The sequence below is a fragment of the Nilaparvata lugens genome, chromosome 9, assembly GCF_014356525.2.
Source record: "Nilaparvata lugens isolate BPH chromosome 9, ASM1435652v1, whole genome shotgun sequence".
In the NCBI taxonomy this organism is placed as follows: Eukaryota; Metazoa; Arthropoda; class Insecta; order Hemiptera; family Delphacidae; genus Nilaparvata; species Nilaparvata lugens.
In genome coordinates, this window is record NC_052512.1 from 5,440,280 (window position 1) to 5,460,355 (window position 20,076).

At 35.2% G+C, this 20,076-nt stretch overlaps 1 protein-coding gene across 1 annotated transcript in view; it reads right to left on the reverse strand.

Moving 5' to 3' along the window:
• Positions 1-20,076, reverse strand: part of LOC111055435 — a 324,213-nt gene that overhangs the window by 165,056 nt on the left and 139,081 nt on the right. The window contains exons 11-14 of the mRNA XM_039435440.1: positions 17,056-17,236; positions 13,349-13,526; positions 7,460-7,514; positions 5,601-5,828 (exon numbers count right to left, since the gene is read on the reverse strand). Of these exons, the coding sequence (XP_039291374.1) occupies positions 5,601-5,828; positions 7,460-7,514; positions 13,349-13,526; positions 17,056-17,236 (642 nt within the window). The remainder of the gene's footprint in view (positions 1-5,600; positions 5,829-7,459; positions 7,515-13,348; positions 13,527-17,055; positions 17,237-20,076) is intronic.

The window sequence follows — 20,076 nt, forward strand, 5'->3', positions numbered from 1 at the left end:
TTCTGATGGAAATCAGTTTGACAATCATGGCACTTTACACTATCCTTAATTATTCCCCCTTGACAACGGTCGCACTCCATAATTCCGAAATTTATTTATAAAAAATCACTTTGGAACAAAACTGGGAAGAATTTTCACAAGAATAACACTTTAGTAGCCTAGTTGGTTAAGAGCACACTGGCCGGCCGGCTTAAACTCGTTGCTTAGGAGCACGATTGATTGAGTACTTTATTTATGTAGATTACAATATATACTGGCTTATACACTTATATACAATAGCTTACAATACAGAAAAATTATAGATGAATTTACATAATATAGACGAAGGAAATAATTATTGAACTGTATATGATATGAAAAAGCAATTTGTAATATAATAACTATAGATAATAATTATATTGTTATGCATCTACATAAATTGGCGGAGCTTTGGACATACCAATGTCCATTCTTCGGAAAGAATATTAATGATATCCTCCCCACTAACTCTCCACCAAAACTTTAATTTAATTAATTAAACTAAGTATTTATTCATTAATGGAAATATTGTAAAAGTTTTAATCAATATGAATATTTAAGAGGAAAAAACAGAAAATTGATTGAAAAATGAAGTAGGCTGAAAGTAGATCAGGGTTATCAACTTTCAGTAATATACAGCAGTATGCAGTAGATAATTGAAGAAGTTACAAAATTATCATTTAGATGTAATACAATTCAAGAGAAGGACTTAAGTAGAATAATAGATTCGATAAAACCAAAGTGGTCAGCCGGCTATGATTACATACCAAAAAAAATAATCAAGGATGCTAAGTCATCACTCATCAAACCTCTTTTGCACGTAATCAATGCCTCAATTATAACTGGAGTGTACCCAAACGAATTAAAAATATCAGAAGTAATACCAGCATATAAAAAAGGAGATCCATCTGATCCTCTCAACTACAGACCTTTGGCCATCCGACCTGCCCTATCTAAAATATTTGAAAAGTGTGTACTAGTTCAGTTAATTGATTATTTTGAAACTAATGGTATACTTGACAAAGAACAACATGGCTATAAAAAACAGGTCAACCATTACTGCTTTGATAGAGTTCATAGAAAACATTTCGGAAAACTTAGATGAGGGATTAAATACTGTAGGAGCATTCCTGGATTTAACCAGAGCATTTGACAGTGTGAATAATAAATTATTATCTAATAGACTTCAAAATTACGGAATTAGAGGTAAAGAGCTTAGCTGGATCAAGTCATATCTAGAAGGACGGCAACAGTATGTAAATATAAAGTATACAAGTAATAAAAATCAGTACAATATTGGATCAAACTTAAAATGTAATAACTATTCTGTACCACAAGGATCGGTGTTAGGTCCATTTTTGTTTCTGTGCAACTTAGGGGGGTTGCCTAAATATATGTGCAATTTAGTTGAAAATAGAAAATTATGCTTATAAGCTGACGATATAAGTATGTGCATTGCTGATAAGGACTGGAACACAACAGAAATTGAATGTAACAATTCTCTATCATTAACTAAAAAGTATTTAAATCATAGACATATGCTACTTAATGATAACAAAACAAAGCTCCTCCATTTTACTTGTAGGAATTCAGAGGTAAAACAACTCAATTCCGTAAATAATAAGGAAGAAATCAAATTTCTAGGTCTATATCTTGAAAACACACTTAGTTGTTCCGTTCACATTCAAAAAATATGTAAAAAATTAAGCTCAGGAATTTTCGCGCTGAGACGACTAGCAAAAATTTTGAACTTAGAAACGTTAAAAGCAGTGTACTTTGCAATGATCCACTCCCACATTTCATATGGAGTTGAAATATATGGGGGAACAAGCATCTTGAACTCAAATAAAATACTCCTATTACAAAAAGAAGCAATAAGAATAATTCTAAATCTTGATAGAGAGCGATCATGCAAGCCATTCTTCAGTAAGTTAAAGTTCATGACGGTGTACAGCCTGTACATTTATAGGACAATATTATATATAAAAACCAACGAATCTAGATTCCCACGGCAAGTAGATATACATAATTACAACACAAGAAATAAAAATAATTTTACAATAAAGAAACACAATAAGGAAAAATAATATAAACAAAGTCCAACATACATGGGAATAAAATTTATTGGTTGTCTCCCAGGTTGCATAAGACATGAACCTGATAGATCAAAATTTAAGGAATTGCTGAGAGCATATTTGATGGATTTAGCATGCTACAGCATAGACGAGTTTACTGTAAAAAAATGAATTTTATACAGTCACTAATTTCTCTTTAGGTTTATATAGCTCTATAAGTTCTATAACAGGTTTAAAGGTTTATATTGGTGGAATGGGTGAGGGATGGTTGTCATGTGATCGTTCTAGGGCCGGACAGTTTCAGTCATTTGCTCCAGAAGATGTTTTTTTTAAAGTCAGGATGAAGCTCGCTCGGCTCTCGATAGACCTGATAGAAACAGGAAGTTCATTCCATGCACGACAGGCACTGACTAAGAAGGATTTTGTGAAAATAGTGGTTCGGTTCGATTGGGTATCCTTAAAATACTTTCTCCGGTTCTAGTATGTGAAGCATCTATCCTCCTACCTTCAGAGACAAATTTGAAATCATCTTTAGAATAGTTCGGATTACCGTATTCCAAGATATCTCAACAAGCTTGACTATTCGAAAAAGCCTTTGATCGGGAACCTTTAATGTTGAACTAGCAATGTGGGATGGGGTGATATGATCATGGTGTTGGAGAGAGTAGACGAAACATAGACAATAATTTTGGCAACGCTGTAGTTTATCATTCAGAGTGACTTGCATATCGTTAGAATTACAATACAGAATTACAATACATTAAATGTTGGAAGATGAGAGACTGAACCAATAATAATTTAATGTTTCTAGGGAGGATATCGTGCATTTTCTTCAATGCATGCATGGCTGAGAATACCTTTTTACAAGTTCACTTGTTCTGACCAGACAAGAGTATTATTCATAATAATGCCTAAATTTTTAACTGAGCTACAGTAAGGAATGTCATTACCGTCTACACTGATTTTGTGAATCGATTCAAGATCAATATTGTTTATAAGACGAGAATATCCAATTATAATGGGTTGTGTTTTGATGGGATTAAGCTTAAGGTTATTTTTCTTTGTCCATTCTACTATCGAATTGATATCCTGATTCATTATTCCAACTGTTTCATTAATTTTTTTTATGGGACAGCTTAAATAGATTTGAAGGTCGTCTGTATAAGTATGGAAAGTGGAGAATTTGATAATAGAAGAAAGGTCATTAGCATATAAAGTGAAGAGCAGAGACCCTGAAATTGAACCTTGTGGTACTCCATGCATAAAATTTTTCCAAGTTGACTTTTTGTCACCGACAGATACACATTGTTTCCTACCTAATAGATAGGATTTGAACCAAACTAACGAGTTGTGACTGAAACCAAGAATAGCCAACTTATTCAAAAGGACTGTATGATCAACAGTATCGAATGCTCCAGAAAAATCAAATAGGGTGAGGATGGTGCATTTTCTTTGGCCCATAGCTAACCTTATATCATCAGTGACACGAAGCGGCGCTGTCTCAGTTGAATGGAATTTCCTAAAGCCTGATTGAAAGTTATGAAGCTTACTATTCTTGTCTAGAAATTCTACAACTTGAGCATGAATGAGTCTTTCCAGCACTTTGGACAATGCAGGTTGAATACTGATTGGTCTAAAATCCTCAACTTTATTGGGTGATAGAACTTTATACGATAAGATACCTTCCGATCGCATCGGATGCTCAATCAGAACTGTTTGCTCTTCCTCATACGAATTAGTTAAGCCATTTTACTATGAGCAAAAGGTGATAAGCTGCTCTAGACTTGACTCACTTTTTTTGAAGCATTTGCTTCAAAAGTTGAGCAAATGCTCCAGTTTAATCATATTATTTTGAGTATAAGCTCTTACTTTTGAGCAAATGCTCAAAATTTTTTTTGATGAGAATGAGCAAAAGGTTTTGCTCACGTTTATTCATATGAAATGAAGCAAATGCTCCATATTTTAGAAGTATAAGCAAATGCTCAACTTTATTCATATGGCCCAAAGAATGGTCACCGCTTCAATAACATAACCTTAATTGTTTTCCATTTGTTCAGAATAATAACATCTGTCGGTTAAATTACAGTGTTGCCGGATTGTGAAACCGTTAAAATCTTGGTTAGTTAACGGGAAAACTTAATCTGGATCGAAAACTAACCGATCTTTGTGGAACATAAATGAATCCATAAGACTAACATATAAACGTCCATATTTAACAGACGTACGTGCAACTGGCTCTTAATATTACATCAATAGACCTGTATCAGCTACCGTCTATAGAAGGCACTAGCCGTCAGGCCCATATCCGTCTAGCCAGGCGGCTCCAACCCCCGGACCCCCGACTGGATCGTCCAAGATTGAGATCAGCGGGCTCGCTTCGCTCGCCTGCATGTAGACCTCAGCGGAACCTCTGTACCGAATTTGAACATATTATGTCAATTTGATCTCGAAAAACACCTGTTACTATATCGGCGTATCTTTGGCGAACAAAATTCTTCCACCTCAGCTGAACCTGTGTACTGATTTTTTTTAAATATATTTCCATCAATTATTGAAAAAGGTGAGGAAACGCAGAAAAGCTGAGAAAACGCTAATTTTGGGCGTATCTTTGGCGTTATTTCAAATTCCTTCTAACACAACATTATTGCACCCCAGCTGAACTTCTGTAGTAAATTTGAACATTTTCTGTTTATTTGATCTCGATAAAGCTGAGAAAACGCTGAAAAACGCAGATTTTATTGTTCTTATTGCGCCTCCAAAGGGCCAACTGAACACACCTACCAAATTTGAAATATAATGTCATATTTTTATCATATATTTGTACGATCCAGTCGGGGGTCCAGACTAAACGTCTGGCTAAACGGATATGGCGAGCGAAACGAGCCTGACGGCTAGTAATATAATATTCCCAGGAATAGCTCTGATTGAAGTAGCAGTACCCAATACATTTTTCCGCGATAAATCAGGACCTCCTAAATAGGTATTTAGGAGCTTCTGGATAAATTCGTATTTAGGTCCTGGATAAATGCATTTGAATCTTCAACTTGGTGCCAACCTAACAAAGTCAACTAAACTTAATGCCAACCTGACAAAATTTGTAATTTAGTTACCAGAACAACTGTTCCGAAGAGGTACTCTCTCTAGACTATAGTTCTTTATTAACATATTGGAATAAGAAGAATATACATGCTAAAAGACGAACTTAAAACCCTTAAAAACCACCCTTAGAGTTAAAATGTCGCCAAAAGATTTCTTAGTGCGCCTCTAAAGGGCCAACTGAAAATACCTATCAAATTTGAACGTTTTTGGTCCGGTAGATTTTTAGTTCTGCGAGTGAGTGAGTGAGTGAGTCAGTCAGTCAGTCAGTGAGTGAGTGCCATTTCGCTTTTATATATATAGATTAACAAGACTAAAGATCGGCAACGTAGTTCTTCTATCCTCCTCTACTGCCATTATAACGTGGGACTCACTATAGAGAAGAGAAATGTGATAAAACTTATTGCTTACACAGCTTGTCCAGTTCTTTTTTGTATTTTTGTGACGTACTCGCTGGAATCTCCAAACTCGAGTTTCCATTTCCCATTTTTTTTAACTTTGAACTGTCCCTCTCTATCGTATGGAATGCTATTCTGTTGAATGAATTTACGGCGATCCTCTTCATTCATGTTGACATCGGGAAAATGGCCGACCGACCAGACAATATCCTCCTCTGTCACTTTCATTGATTTCGTATCACTGCAGAAAAAAAACTAATTGTTACTAGTAGTTCTGCGAACAGTAGACCTCGCTCATGAATAAAACTTTAAATCTAATGAGAAGGGCCAGTACAATAAGTACAGAATATTGTGAAGATTTAGCTATGTCATATATTATTTTCTCCATTGAAAGTTCTAGAGACACTGTTTGAAGGGACACTGGACTTATCAAGGAGGTTCCTTTATATCAAATACATAAAAATTCTACCTCTCAAATGAAAAAGACTAAGGAATTGTCAAAAAACCACAGATTCATTGATAAAGGCCGGTTTCGGTCTTTATCAGAGTTTATCAGAGATTGTCAATGGTGTAATCACCGAAACCGGTCTTTCTAAGAATCAATAAATATGTGTTTTTTTGACAATTTCTCAGTCTCTTCTATTCAATATGAATAATTACCACAATATCAACTTCTCAACTACACAAAAAGAGAAACAAAATTAACCTTTATATCTTTACATACTACAAATTTCTTTCTACAACTGCAGTATTGGACTCCAATACAATAAAGATTTTTTTTAAATAATTTATCCAATCAATTCGATGAATCAATTTAATAATTATAATGAGATTATCTAATTTAATAATTCTATCCAATCATAATAATTTATTTTGTAATGATATATTATTAGAATAAGATAAAACAATTATTAGTATCATCTGCGAAAAAAGATTGGTAGGAACGAGATTTGAACCTCGGTCCCACAGTGTGAGAAGCAACGGTCTAACCAACTTGGTCACCATGTGCTCGTAACGGTAGATGCGGAAAAGAATGATCATGAATTGCTGTAATTTCAAAGACACATCCTTTCTGGATTGAGGTTAGTTTAAGGTTTTTTCAAATTACAAAAAAACCAGAGGTTTTATCAAAAATCGTTACACATACGTTTCTGCACCTTGTTTCAAAGAACTGGCATACCAAATTCCATCCAAATCGGAAAATAACTGCGGTACAAACAAACAAACAGACAAAAGCCGATCGAGTCGAAACTATAATCTATAATATCTCTTGGGTGGCTCGTTGGAGTAAGTGATAACACGCTGGTCCAATAATCAAGAGAGCCTGAGTTCGAATCTCGACCGGGGCAAACATTTTTTGACCACAGCACAATCACATAGATACGGCCATCCCAGCTTTCGGAGGAGACGATAAGCCGTCGGTCCCGACCACCTAAAAAGTAGTCGTAATCTTTCATCATCATCCCTCTCACTCATTATCCACGCACAAGCCTAAAGGGCCACACAAATCAAATCATTTTTTATTGTTGCAAAACATTACAATAATGTTAAAAACAAACGTCACATAAGTTAAAAGAAAGTCAGTTATACAAAAGTCCAGAATTATACAAAAGAAATAAAGACCGTCAAATTCCTAATAGCCTAGCTAGTCAAACAATCTTAAAATATAAGATAACATTCAAGAACATCAGATTTGTCAATAGTGATAGCAATATCAAACAGGTTCCACAGTGGAAAGTTTAGTTTTAGCCTTTGCACAACATGAAATTTTAAGATTCAACTAGAGTTGGTAAATAAGGAGGAAGAGGCGAAGGCAAGAAAAAGAAGAATTTAAGAAGTAATGAAAAAAGTGGATGGAAAAATTTCACTCACTCTGTCAACAATGTAGGTGTTTCGCCTTCATACTCTTGGACTCCCACTTCACCCTCTGAAACAATCATAACATCAAAATTGATCAATAAATGAGTGGATAAAATCAGCTGACCAGCCCAAAAATAGAATATGGTGTGGTGCACTCACACAACTTTCCTTGCCGTTATGAACATTGATCCCCTAATGCTAGTGTTCACGCGCATCTCAAGTCCACTATTCAAAGATCTGTGCCAGCTGGTGACAGGACAATAACGCTGGATACACACGAGATCTGCTATCTCTTCATAGTGAATCGTTTTAATAGAATCAACATTTGCAATTTGATAATCACATTTTCTCGAATTTCGAGCTTATTTTCAATTTGAGTTGGGAATGTTACCAGAAATTATCTGTAGAGATTTTCATGTTCAATCTTTTCCTCTTGAAATTTTTTGTGTAAATTGTATCTGAAGCTTAATAATTGGGAAACTAAAATCAAACTTTGCATAGATGGAGCGAAGCTCCTAAAATTTTCACAGATATAGGACTTGTGGCGTGGCAGTTGATAGAGCTTCTCAATAACTATTCTAGATATAAATTTGATAAAAATCATTGGAACCGTTTTCGAGTAAATCGCGAAAAACCCTGTTTTCGAAAACATTTTTGCCATTTTAGCCGCCATCTTGAATTGCAGTTGATCGAAATTGTTCGTGTCGGATCTTTATAGTGTAAGGACATTAAGTTTCAAATTTCAAGTCATTCCGTAATTTGGAGATGAAATATCGTGTACACAGACGCACATACACTCATACATACACACACACACACACCACACACACACACACGCACACACACACACACACACACACACACACACACACACACACACACACACACACACACACACACACACACACACACACACACACACACACACACAACACACACACACACACACACACACCACACACACCACACACACACACACACACACACAACACACACACACACACCACACACACACACACACACACACACACACACACACACACACACACACACACACACACACACACATACAGACCAATACCCAAAAACCACTTTTTTGGACTCAGGGGACCTTGAAACGTATAGCCTAGAAATTTAGAAATTGGGGTACCTTAATTTTTTTCGGAAAGCAATACTTTCCTTACCTATGGTAATAGGGCAAGGAAAGTAGAATATAAGAGCCGGTTTCCGAGCTCGGGATTCAGCTAAGTTCTAGACTTTCAACAGCTGGAGTCAGAAAATTGGCTTTCCGAAAAGGGGCCTAGTCACAGTAAAGCTGGGTTCTCGTTTGTACGTAAATGCCATCGTCGACAGGGTGAGGATCTCACATTGAGTAGATTCCAATTTCTCTAAATAACCTGAAAGATTATGTTCAATTATGTTTTAATGGAGGTTGAGTTAGAAATTGTTCATACTTTTAAATGGCAATATATGTTGATATTATTAGAAATGTTTGATTCTTGAATAGTAAACACAAATAATGAAAAGTTATTTGATCAGCTGTTTTAGCACACTTGAAATTTGGACAATATGAATGCCAACAATGCTTGTCGTCGTCGACTGCAGAAGTTTATGCACAAACGAAAATGCTCCTTGAATAGTTGCAGCTTATTAGTATACTTTGCACCTAGGGCCGAAAATGAGACTTTTCTGGCTCGAAATCGGTTTTCAAGTCCGAGGCCGTAGACCGAGGACTAGAAAAGATTGAGAGCTGGAAACACATTTTTGCCTGTGGTGCTTACGCTATTTTTTGCCACACAGAAAAATAAAACAATCGATATATATGAGAATAATTGTTTATTAGGCACTTCCAAAAGCAAAACTGGAAGATCATAGCTCTAGCAAATCTGATGTAATCTGAACATCAGGAAATTTTCCAAGTATTTTTATTTTTTATTCTCATTTGTCTAAATAACCTGAAAGATTATGTTCAATTATGTTTTCATGTGGGAGGTTGAATTTATACTTTTTTATTCTTTCAAATGACAATAATATGATATTATTATAAATGTTTTGATTCTTGAATAATAAACACGAATAATAGAAAGTTTTTTGATCAGCTGTTTTAGCACACTTGAAATTTGGCCAATCTGAATGTCAACGTCAACAATGCTCATTGTCATCAACTGCGGAAGTTTAGGTTAGAAGATCTATCTATTAGGATAGTTTATAATATATCTTATCTGTATTTCATACATCCAAATAAAATGATACTATCTTATTGCAGAATACTTTATCCAATTCTAGAAGCATGAACTGATTTCGTTTCATAAACTACCTATTTGTAAGAACATTCAGCACCGAAGGATATTGCCCAAGTAGTTCCAAAATTATCCACCAGGTTTTGTGATAAATGCAGTACTATGAGGTTAGATTTTAGATTCTATTATACTCTGGAAATTGAATTTGAATAGTTCATAGTATCTTATTTTTATTTAATTCATCCAAATAAGATGAAAGTATCTTATTGCAAAATACTTTATTCAATTCTAGAAGCATAAACTATTTTGTAAACACATTCACATCAAATCAGAATCAGCTGACTTCAAGGTTATTTTACAGCCCTAGGGCCGTAAAAATTTTACCGGCCTGGTCAGAAAACAATCATTTTCGGCCTCTATATGACGCACGAAAACTAGCTCATTACATCCAAGTGGGGCGAAAAAATCATTATTTTCCCATTTCTATAACTGGAAACGTTCTTCATTGACAAAATGAAACATTCCTAAATAATTCTAAATAGCTGCAACTTTACACTATTTTCTCTTTATTTTATTTTGTGTTCAATTTTCTAGTTTTTTTCTGAAATTTAATCTAAACGTGACAATGACTATGACTACGCCCCATTTTGAAAGCCAATTTTCTGACTCCAGCTGCTCAAAGTCTAGAACTTAGCTAAATCCCGAGCTCAGAAACCGGCCTTAAGAATCAGCAAACTACTGAGATTGGAAGAGAGAGCCTTCTCTCACTCTCTTGGAGAGAGGACCTGCAGTCCTAACTCGGCCCCAACAGAGGAATATAATCAATCAATCTATCTCCCTCCCACACTCTCTCTCTCTCTCCCGGTCATGTATTGAAGGGAAGGATATTATTTTAAATCCTTTTCACAGAATCGACAATTATCTGTTGGAACACCCCCGATTTATGAAGTTACATCACAATATAATATTATTGTTGTTGTTCTAATATTGCATTCAATCTTTATTCTCATTGATTAATTTTTGTACTTTGTGAAATTCGTTGAATAATAAGCGATGCCGTCATTTAATGGAAATTAGTGTGAAAGCCAGTAAATATTATAACATACATAAATAAAAAACTCTAATCTAATCTAATCCAATCTAAACTCTCTCTCTCTCACTCTCTCTCTCTCTTGGAACAAATTACTGAAACTGTCCGGCCCTAGAACGATCACATGACAACCATCCGTCACCCATCCCACCAATATAAACCTTTAAACCTGTTATAGAATGAATTGTATATATATATATATTATGTGAACTCATGTCATTTTAATTATCCACTGCATACTGCTGTATATTACTGAAAGTTGATTACCCTGATCTACTTTCAGCCTACTTCATTTTATTAATCAATAATTTGATCTTATCTACCTATATAATTATTTTACTTTATCAATTTTCTGTTTTTCCTCTCTCAAATATACATTTTAATAAGAACTTTCACAATATTGCCATTAATAGATATATCCTTAGTTTAATTAATGGAATTAAAGTTTTGGTAGAGAGTTAGTGGGCAGGATATTTTTAATATTCTTTCCGAAGAATGGACATTGATATGTCCAAAGCTCCGCCAATTTGTGTAGATGCATAACAATATAATTATTATCTATAGTTATTATATTACAAATTGCTATTTCATATCATATACAGTTCAAAAATTATTTTCTTAGTCTATATTATGTAAATTCATCTATAATTTTGCTATATTGTAAGCTATTGTATATAAGTGTACAACCCAGTATATATTGTAATCTACATAAATAAAGTACTCAATCAATCAATCTCTCTCTCTCGTTTTCAACAGATAATGAGGATGGAAATCTCTATTTTGATCAGCTACTGCATAAAGAATAAAAAGTTACTCCTTTCAAGGTCCTTCAGCAAGTAATCTTAGAGGTGTGTACAGATTTACGAGCCGCAAACATGAGCAATTAACTTTTAATCAGCTGATGCCAAGCTTTTTATATATGTATCTTACCGTCTCTGTAAAGATACAGATATAGTCAGCTGATTAAAAGTGGATTGCACGCACCTTAACATTCACCATTAGTGAAGTAGTCGTTAGGTCATGTCAGAGGCCCTGAAATTGATCAGTTGCGACCTGAAAACTCTGACACCAGCCTTAGTCAGCCAGGTCACACGATATTATCATTATCACCCTACTATCGGATCATAATCGGAAACAAATGAAGGAATCAGGCCAGAGTATAAAATAGCAATAACATTGCTATAGTGAGGGCCACGTTATAATGGCAGTGAAGGAAGATAGGAGATAAACGTTGCCAAGTCTCTCCATTTTGCCACTGAGTGTACACAGCTCTCACTCAATTCATCCCATTGAATTTGATCTAATTATAATTATAATTTCCCTGATAAAATAATCGATTTAATGTCGAATAATTCATGAAAATTTTTTTTCCATAATTTGATTCGAAAATTTGTTTTCATAACTGAGATTAGATTTTTTTATACAAACCTGGAATGGCGGCTAATTTGAAAAGCTGTGATACAACAATCTGAATTCCAAAACAACATAAATTGAGTTATTTGGTAGGTATTCTATTTCAATTTCTTTTTAAAATAATAGAAAAATATGAATCCCATTCAAAATGAATAATTTCAATGGAAATAGTTCTGAAATAACTTTTCAATATTACTTATACTGGTACAAGTAGGTATAACCTATACATGTAGGCTAACTGAGGCAAGGATGAAGTCTAGGATAGTTAGTTATCAACTTTTAAAATGTCATTTCAGGTATTTTTATTTGTGTTTCTCATATGGTAATGTCTAAAAATTATTTCATTGTTCAAAAAATACATTTTAAATCAATTATACGACTTGTGTACTCGAGTATTTTGATACAATGAAGAAAAAAATGGCAACCAATAATGAATTGTTCACCTTTGTACAGTCACTGTCAATAGTAAAAATAAAATATTCTGGCAAACTGACAACATTGCAAAGTTAGAGAGAGAGATAGCGCTATCTGTTTTGTTGTATGATAAAAAAGGACAGCAACATCAACAGTATTGTCAATCGTACACTGCCATTATAACATGGACCTCACTATAATCAAACACTGCTGTTATAACGTGGACCTCACTATAATCAAACACTGCCGTTATAACGTGGACCTCACTATAATCAACCACTGCCATTATAACGTGGACCTCACTATAATCAAACACTGCCGTTATAACATGGACCTCACTATAATCAAACAATTCTGTTATAACATGGACCTCACTATAATCGAACACTGCCATTATAACATGGACCTCACTATAATCGAACACTGCCATTATAACATGGACCTCCCTGTAATCGAACACTGCCGTTATAACGTGGACCTCACTATAATCGAACACTGCCGTTATAACGTGGACCTCACTATAATCAAACAATGCCGTTATAACGTGGTCCTCAATAATCAAACACTGCCATTATAACGTGGACCTCACTATAATCGAACACTGTCGTTATAACGTGAACCTCACTATAATCGAAAACTGTCTTTATAACGTGGACCTCACTGTAATCAAACACTGCCGTTATAACGTGGACCTCATCATATGGGTGCTGGGAAGAAGGGTGCGAAGTATTCTATATTACTCACCATACTTGATGACATGCTCATCTTTCAAGCTCAGAAATTTTATCTCGATGACATAAACTGACTTGGAATTCAGTCCAGTGAATACATAATCGGAGACAAAAACTCCATCATAGAATTCCACTTCATGCACTGGCTCCACGACCTTCAACTCGTTGAAAACTCTCAGAAATTGATTCTCCTGTAACAGAATGCATAATCGATTCAAGATTCTAGATTATTTTTACCTCAACAGATATTTCACAATGTGTAAACTCGACATATAACATAGAATTACACCGTACATCTCTATTTATATAAGAATCTGGTGTGGCACACTCACACAACTTTCCTTGCTCATATTTGAAGCTATGATCAGACTTCTGTATATGTGTATATATATATATATATATATATATATATATATATATATAATTGTTTTCAGAGTACTTTTTCCTTTGTGTAAATTGTGAAATTCGATTATTTTTTTTTTAGTCGTCATTTTTTTAAAGTTGTCAAAACAGCTGATGTACATAAAATGATATATCTCGACTATGTGTTCTTTTTATGAACTGGGCCACACACCAACCTCATGCACGAGAAGGAGGTTACTAAGTCCATTTCTCAAGGATGGGGTGAACACCCCCTTAGTTTCCCAGGAAGGAGACTCATGCCAGTTGATAGAGCTTATAAATAACTATACAGGGTATAAATTTGGAAAAAATCAGTCAAGTTAGTTTTGAAAAAAACGTGAAAAACATGATTTTTAAGCAATTATCCGCCTTTTTCTCAAGAATATTACGGTGCTCCTGCAAATTTCCCAGAAATGAGACTCGTGCCAGTTGATAGGGCTTATAAATAGCTATCCATGGTATGAATTCGAAGAAAATCGTTAGAGCCGTTTTCGAGAAAATCGTGAAAAACATGTTTTTTTTTTGGTAATTATCCGCCTTTTTTCTCAAGAATATTACGGTGCTCCTGCAATTTTCCCAGAAATGAAACTCGTGCCAGTTGATAGGGCTTACAAATAGTTATCCATGGTATAAATTTGAAGAAAATCGTTAGAGCCGTTATCGAGAAAACCGTGAAAAACATGGTTTTTTAGTAATTATCCGCCATTTTTCCTGCCATTTTGAATTCAATTTTATTGGATTTTTCATTGTCGGATCCTCATGGTATAAGGACCTCAAGTTTGAAATTTCAAGTCAATCGGTTGATTAGGAATGGAGTTATCGTGTTCACAGACATACACACATACACACACACACACACACACCACACACACACACACACACACCACACACACACACACATATACACACACTCACACATACCCACACACACACAGACCAATACCCAAAAATCATGTTTTTGGACTCAGGTGACCTTGAAACGTATAGAAAACTTGAAATTAGGGTACCTTAATTTTTTTGGAAGCAATACTTTCCTTGGTAATAGGGCAAGGAAATTAAAAATCTGGTGTGGTGCACTCACACAACTTCCCTTGCTCATTGATCATCTATAAGTCTCATTCTTAAAAGAGGATAATTTCGGGGAATTACATTATCACGATTGGCGGCTAAATAATTAAACTACGATTATACTATTATTGTTGTGTTCAGAGTACATTTTCCTTTGTTTGAATAATGAAATCTGGGGATTTTTTGAGAGTTGTCAAAACAGCTGTTCTACAAATAAAATATCGTCATGTGTTCTTTTGAATAAACTGCTCTACCTACCAACCGATCTCTCTCTGAGACACACAAAATTCATTCACGCACGAGAAGGAGGTTACGAAGTAAATTTCTCAGGGATGGGGTGGACCCCCTGCTAGTTTCTCAGGGAGGAGACTCATTCCAGTTAATTGAGCTGATATATAACTATACAGGGTATGGATTGAGAAAAATCGGTCAAGTCATCTTCGAGAAAATCGTGATAGAAATTTAACAAAATTCATCCTTTTCAGGAATATTACGGAGCTCCTGCGATTTTCCAAGACATGAGACTCATGTCAGTTGATAGGGCTTATGAATAGCTAGCTATCTAGGGTATGAATTTGAAAAAAACGCTAGAGCCGTTTTCGAGAAAACCGTGAAAAGCATGGTTTTTTAGCCATTAACCGCCATTTTTTCCGCCATTTTGAATTCAATTTTATCAAATTTCCTATTGTCGGATCCTCATGGTATAAGGACTTTTTAAGTTTAAAATTTCAAGTCAATCGGTTGATTAGGAATGGAGTTATCGTGTTCACAGACACACACACACCCACACACACAGACCAACACCATAGCCACCTCTAATACAAGGCCCCGGCCTACGATATTGCAACGTCGCAGTGTAGGCCTAGAATCTAATACATGATTGGTGAAAATTTTTTTAAAAAATACCAGCTGATCTTTTTCACCAATCATGTATTAGATTCTAGGCCTACACTGCGACGTTGCAATATCGTAGGCTGGGGCCTTGTATTAGAGGTGGCTATGCCAACACCCAAAAATTATGTTCTTGGACTCAGGGTACCTTGAAACGTATAGAAAACATGAAATTAGGGTACCTTAAATTTTTTTGGAAAGCAATACTTCCCTCATCTATGGTAATAGGGCAAGGAAAGTAATGGAACGTATAGAAAACATGAAACTAGGGCACCTTAAATTTTTATGGAAAGAAATACTCTCCTTACCTATGGTAATAGGGCAAGGAAAGTAAAAATGAATGTCTGTTTGTGTGTTTGTTTGTTTGTCCCCTAGCTTATAGATTCGAAAACTACTTGACAGAACGGCATAAAACTTTGGGAATATGTTGTGTGAATATTGGGGATGGTTTCTGATCAGAAATGTTAATAGGGGGGCTAATAATAATTATATATTAATCTATTTTACAGATCTACGTTTTCAAAATTATCGGCCGAGCGGCTGACGTAGAACGGGAAGATCATCATGATTCAAGATCATGTTGTGTCAATATGATTTAGCATCTGAACTTACCAGCTGTAATAAACACGTCACTCTGTGATAAAATTGTTTACTGGTATTCAAACGGTAGTTTTGAGCACATTGGAAGTTCGTATTGAGATGTAAATGAAAATATTGACTGTCAGATAAATTTCATGATTCACCAAATAAAGTCAAGTGTGACATGAGATACATTGACTTTTTGGCGGTACGAAGTTCGCCGGGTAAGCTACTAATACGATAGAATAGAATGACTTGTTTATTTTTGTTGACAATACTGAATATCTACAACAGTAACAGAAGCTTTTGAAATGTTTTATTGGCAGAAATAGAAAATTACAACATCATAGAAATACATGATAAAAGCAATACTAGTAGTTCTGTGAACAGTAGACTTCACGCAGTTTTCTCATCCACAAGTATCTGATATCACCTGTTCTAGTTGATTCAGTTTAATCACAATACACAGTTGAATCATAATTTACTCTCAAAAACTTTTGCTTGTTTTCTCCAAGTACAAAAACTCACTCATGTTGATAAACTCAGTTCACGTTTGAATTTGTATCCCATATGATAACTCATCCAGTTCCTCACTACGTTCGGTCAAAAATCCAGGGAGATTATGATAGACTGTCAAACTTATTACAGATATTTTGTAGGGAGACTGGTTCCGTTGAAACTAGAGCAGGTGACTTGTGGATGAGAAAACTGCGTGAGGTCTACAGTTCACAGAACTACTAGTACGTATTGTCTACAAATCAATAAATAAATCAAACTTACACCTCCAGGAGCACGACATAAGGAGACCTCTTGAGTTATATATGTGACGAATGGGTGATTTCTGTAGTTGTCAGGCGATTCTAAGGAGAAGGTTTTCGAGCTGTCAGTCTTCATGGACGCTATCAGATTCAATTTAGTGCGGTATGAGTTCTTATACTTGTATTCTGCATCTTTAAAGCATCTGTGGAACGAAAAATAATACTAAAATTAAAAAATCTGGTGTGGTACACTCACACAACAACTTTCCTTGCTCATTGATTCATTAGCCTCATTCTTAAACGAGGATAATCTAGGGGAATAACATTAAGCCGATTGGTGGCTAGATAATTTTATTAAAACTATGATTATACTATTGTTATTGTTCTCAGATTACATTTTCCTTCGTTTGAATTATGAAATTTGAGGATTTTTTAAAAGTTGTCAAAGCAGCTGTTCTACAAATAAAATATTGACGTGTGTTCTTTTGAATAAACTGCTCTACCCACCTACCTCAAGCACGAGGAGGAGGTTACAAAGTAAATTTCTCAAGGATGGGGTGGACCCCCTGTTAGTTTCTCAGGGAGGAGAATCATGCTTGTTAATAGAGCTGATATATAACTATACAGGGTATGAATTTGGAAAATATTGGCCAAGTCATTTTTGAGAAAATCATGAAAAACATGGTTTTTTAGTAATCATCCGCCATTTTTCTCTAGAATATTAAGGAGCTCCTGCAATTTTTCCAGAAATGAGACTCATGTCAGCTGATAGGGCTTATAAATAGCTATCCATGGTATTAATTTGAAAGAATCTAGTGTGGCGCACTCACACAACTTTCCTTGCCGTTATGAAAATTGATCACCTGACGCTAGTGTTCCCGCGCATCTCAAGTTTATTATTCAAAGATTTGAGCCAGCTGGTGACAGGGCAATAACGCTGGAGACACACATGAGGTCTGCTATCTCTACATAGTGAATGATTTAATAGAATCAACAATAATTTGCAATTGAATAATTACATTTTCTCTAATTTAAAGCTTATTTCCAATTTTAGGTGAAACTGTTACTGAACATTAATTGTAGAGTTTTCCATGCTCAATCTACTCCACTTGATTTTTTTTTGTTTTAATTGTATCTGAAGCCTGATAATTGAGAATCTATCTGCATTGATGGGGCGGAGCTCCTGAAATTTTTACAGATATGGGACTTGTGGCAGTTGATACAGCTTATTGATGACTATTTTAGGTATGAATTTGATCGAAATCGTTGGAGCTGTTTCCGAGAAAATCACGAAAAACCCTGTTTTTGACAACATTTTCGCCATTTTAGCCGCCATCTTGAATTTCATTTGATCGAAATTGTTCGTGTCAGATCCTTATAGTGGAAGGACCTTAAGTTCCAAATTTCAAGTCATTCCGTTAATTGGGAGATGAGATATCGTGTACACAGACGCACATACACTCATACACACACACACACACAACACACACACACACACACACAACACACACACACACCACACACACACACACACAACACACACACACACACACACACACACACACACACACACACACACACACACACCACACACACACACACACACACACCACACACACACACACACACACCACCACACACACACACACACACACATACAGACCAATACCCAAAAACCAGTTTTTTGGACTCAGGGGACCTTGAAACGTATAGAAATTTGGAAATTTGGGTACCGTGGAAAAAAGGCTTTTTAGTCATTATCCACTATTTTGAATTGAATTTTATTGAATTTCTTATTGTTGGATCCTCATGGTATAAGGACCTTAAGTTTAGAATTTCAAGTCAATCGGATGATTAGGAATGTTCACAGATACACACACACACACACACACACACACACTCACACACACACACACACACACAACACACACACACACACACACACACACACACACACACACACACTCACACACACACACAGACCAACACCCGAAAATCATGTTTTTGGACTCAGGGGACCTTGAAACGTATAGAAAACATGAAATTGGGGTATCTTGAATTTTTTTGGAAAGAAATACTTTCCTTCCCAATGGTAATAGGGCAAGGAAGGGAAAAATACGTTAATAATTAATAATTTATAACACAAAATGTTGAGACAATCCAGCTTTCGGACAACTCAACATTGACAAGGAGATTGAGAAGGAAGAAGCCAACAGATCTGGTGTTGACATCCCGGAGTCCTTAGTGAGAGTGGAAAAAATTAATGTAACAATTTAGTGCAGTGATTATGAAGGAGCTAATCTAAGGCTGTGCAAAGGCTAAAAATGAACTTTCTACTCATGATATTTTTCAAAGTTTTTCGATTTTTGACCGAGCGAAGTGAGGTCTAAGATTCAAGTCGACGGTTAGGCATTTCTCTTAGGGCCGGTTTCCGAGCTCGGGATTTAGCTGGAAACCGGCCCTTAATGTTTAAATGTTTATATGTTGCGCATTTACGGCGAAACGTGGTATCAAATTTTCATGAAATTTGACAGGTATAATCCTTTTTAATTTGCGCGTCAACGTATATACAAGGTTTTTGGAAATTTTGCATCTCAAGGATAATATAAAAGGAAAGAGTAGCCTCCTTCATACGCCAATATTGGAGTAGAACTCGGACTATAGAATTATTCATCATAAGTCAGCTGACAAGTGATTAAACAGATGTGTGGACAAGCCAGTCTGTTACTGTATTTGTATGAGGTTTATAGTTTCAGTTTCAATCAAAGACTTTAAAGAGGTATTTTATATGATATAATTAATCCAGTTCCGTGATAATCCTTGTATCTGATGAAAATTAATTTTTTACAATATGTTATAATTTTCAGCATCTTTAAGCTGGGCTTACACCAAAGTTATTAACAAAATGTTAATAGCTTAATCCTCATAGATTCTATTAGATTGAACTGAACTTGACAAACACATAATATGTTTATCATGTGTATGATAAGTTATGTTCAATCTAATATAATCTATAAGGATTGATTTATTAACATTCTGTTAA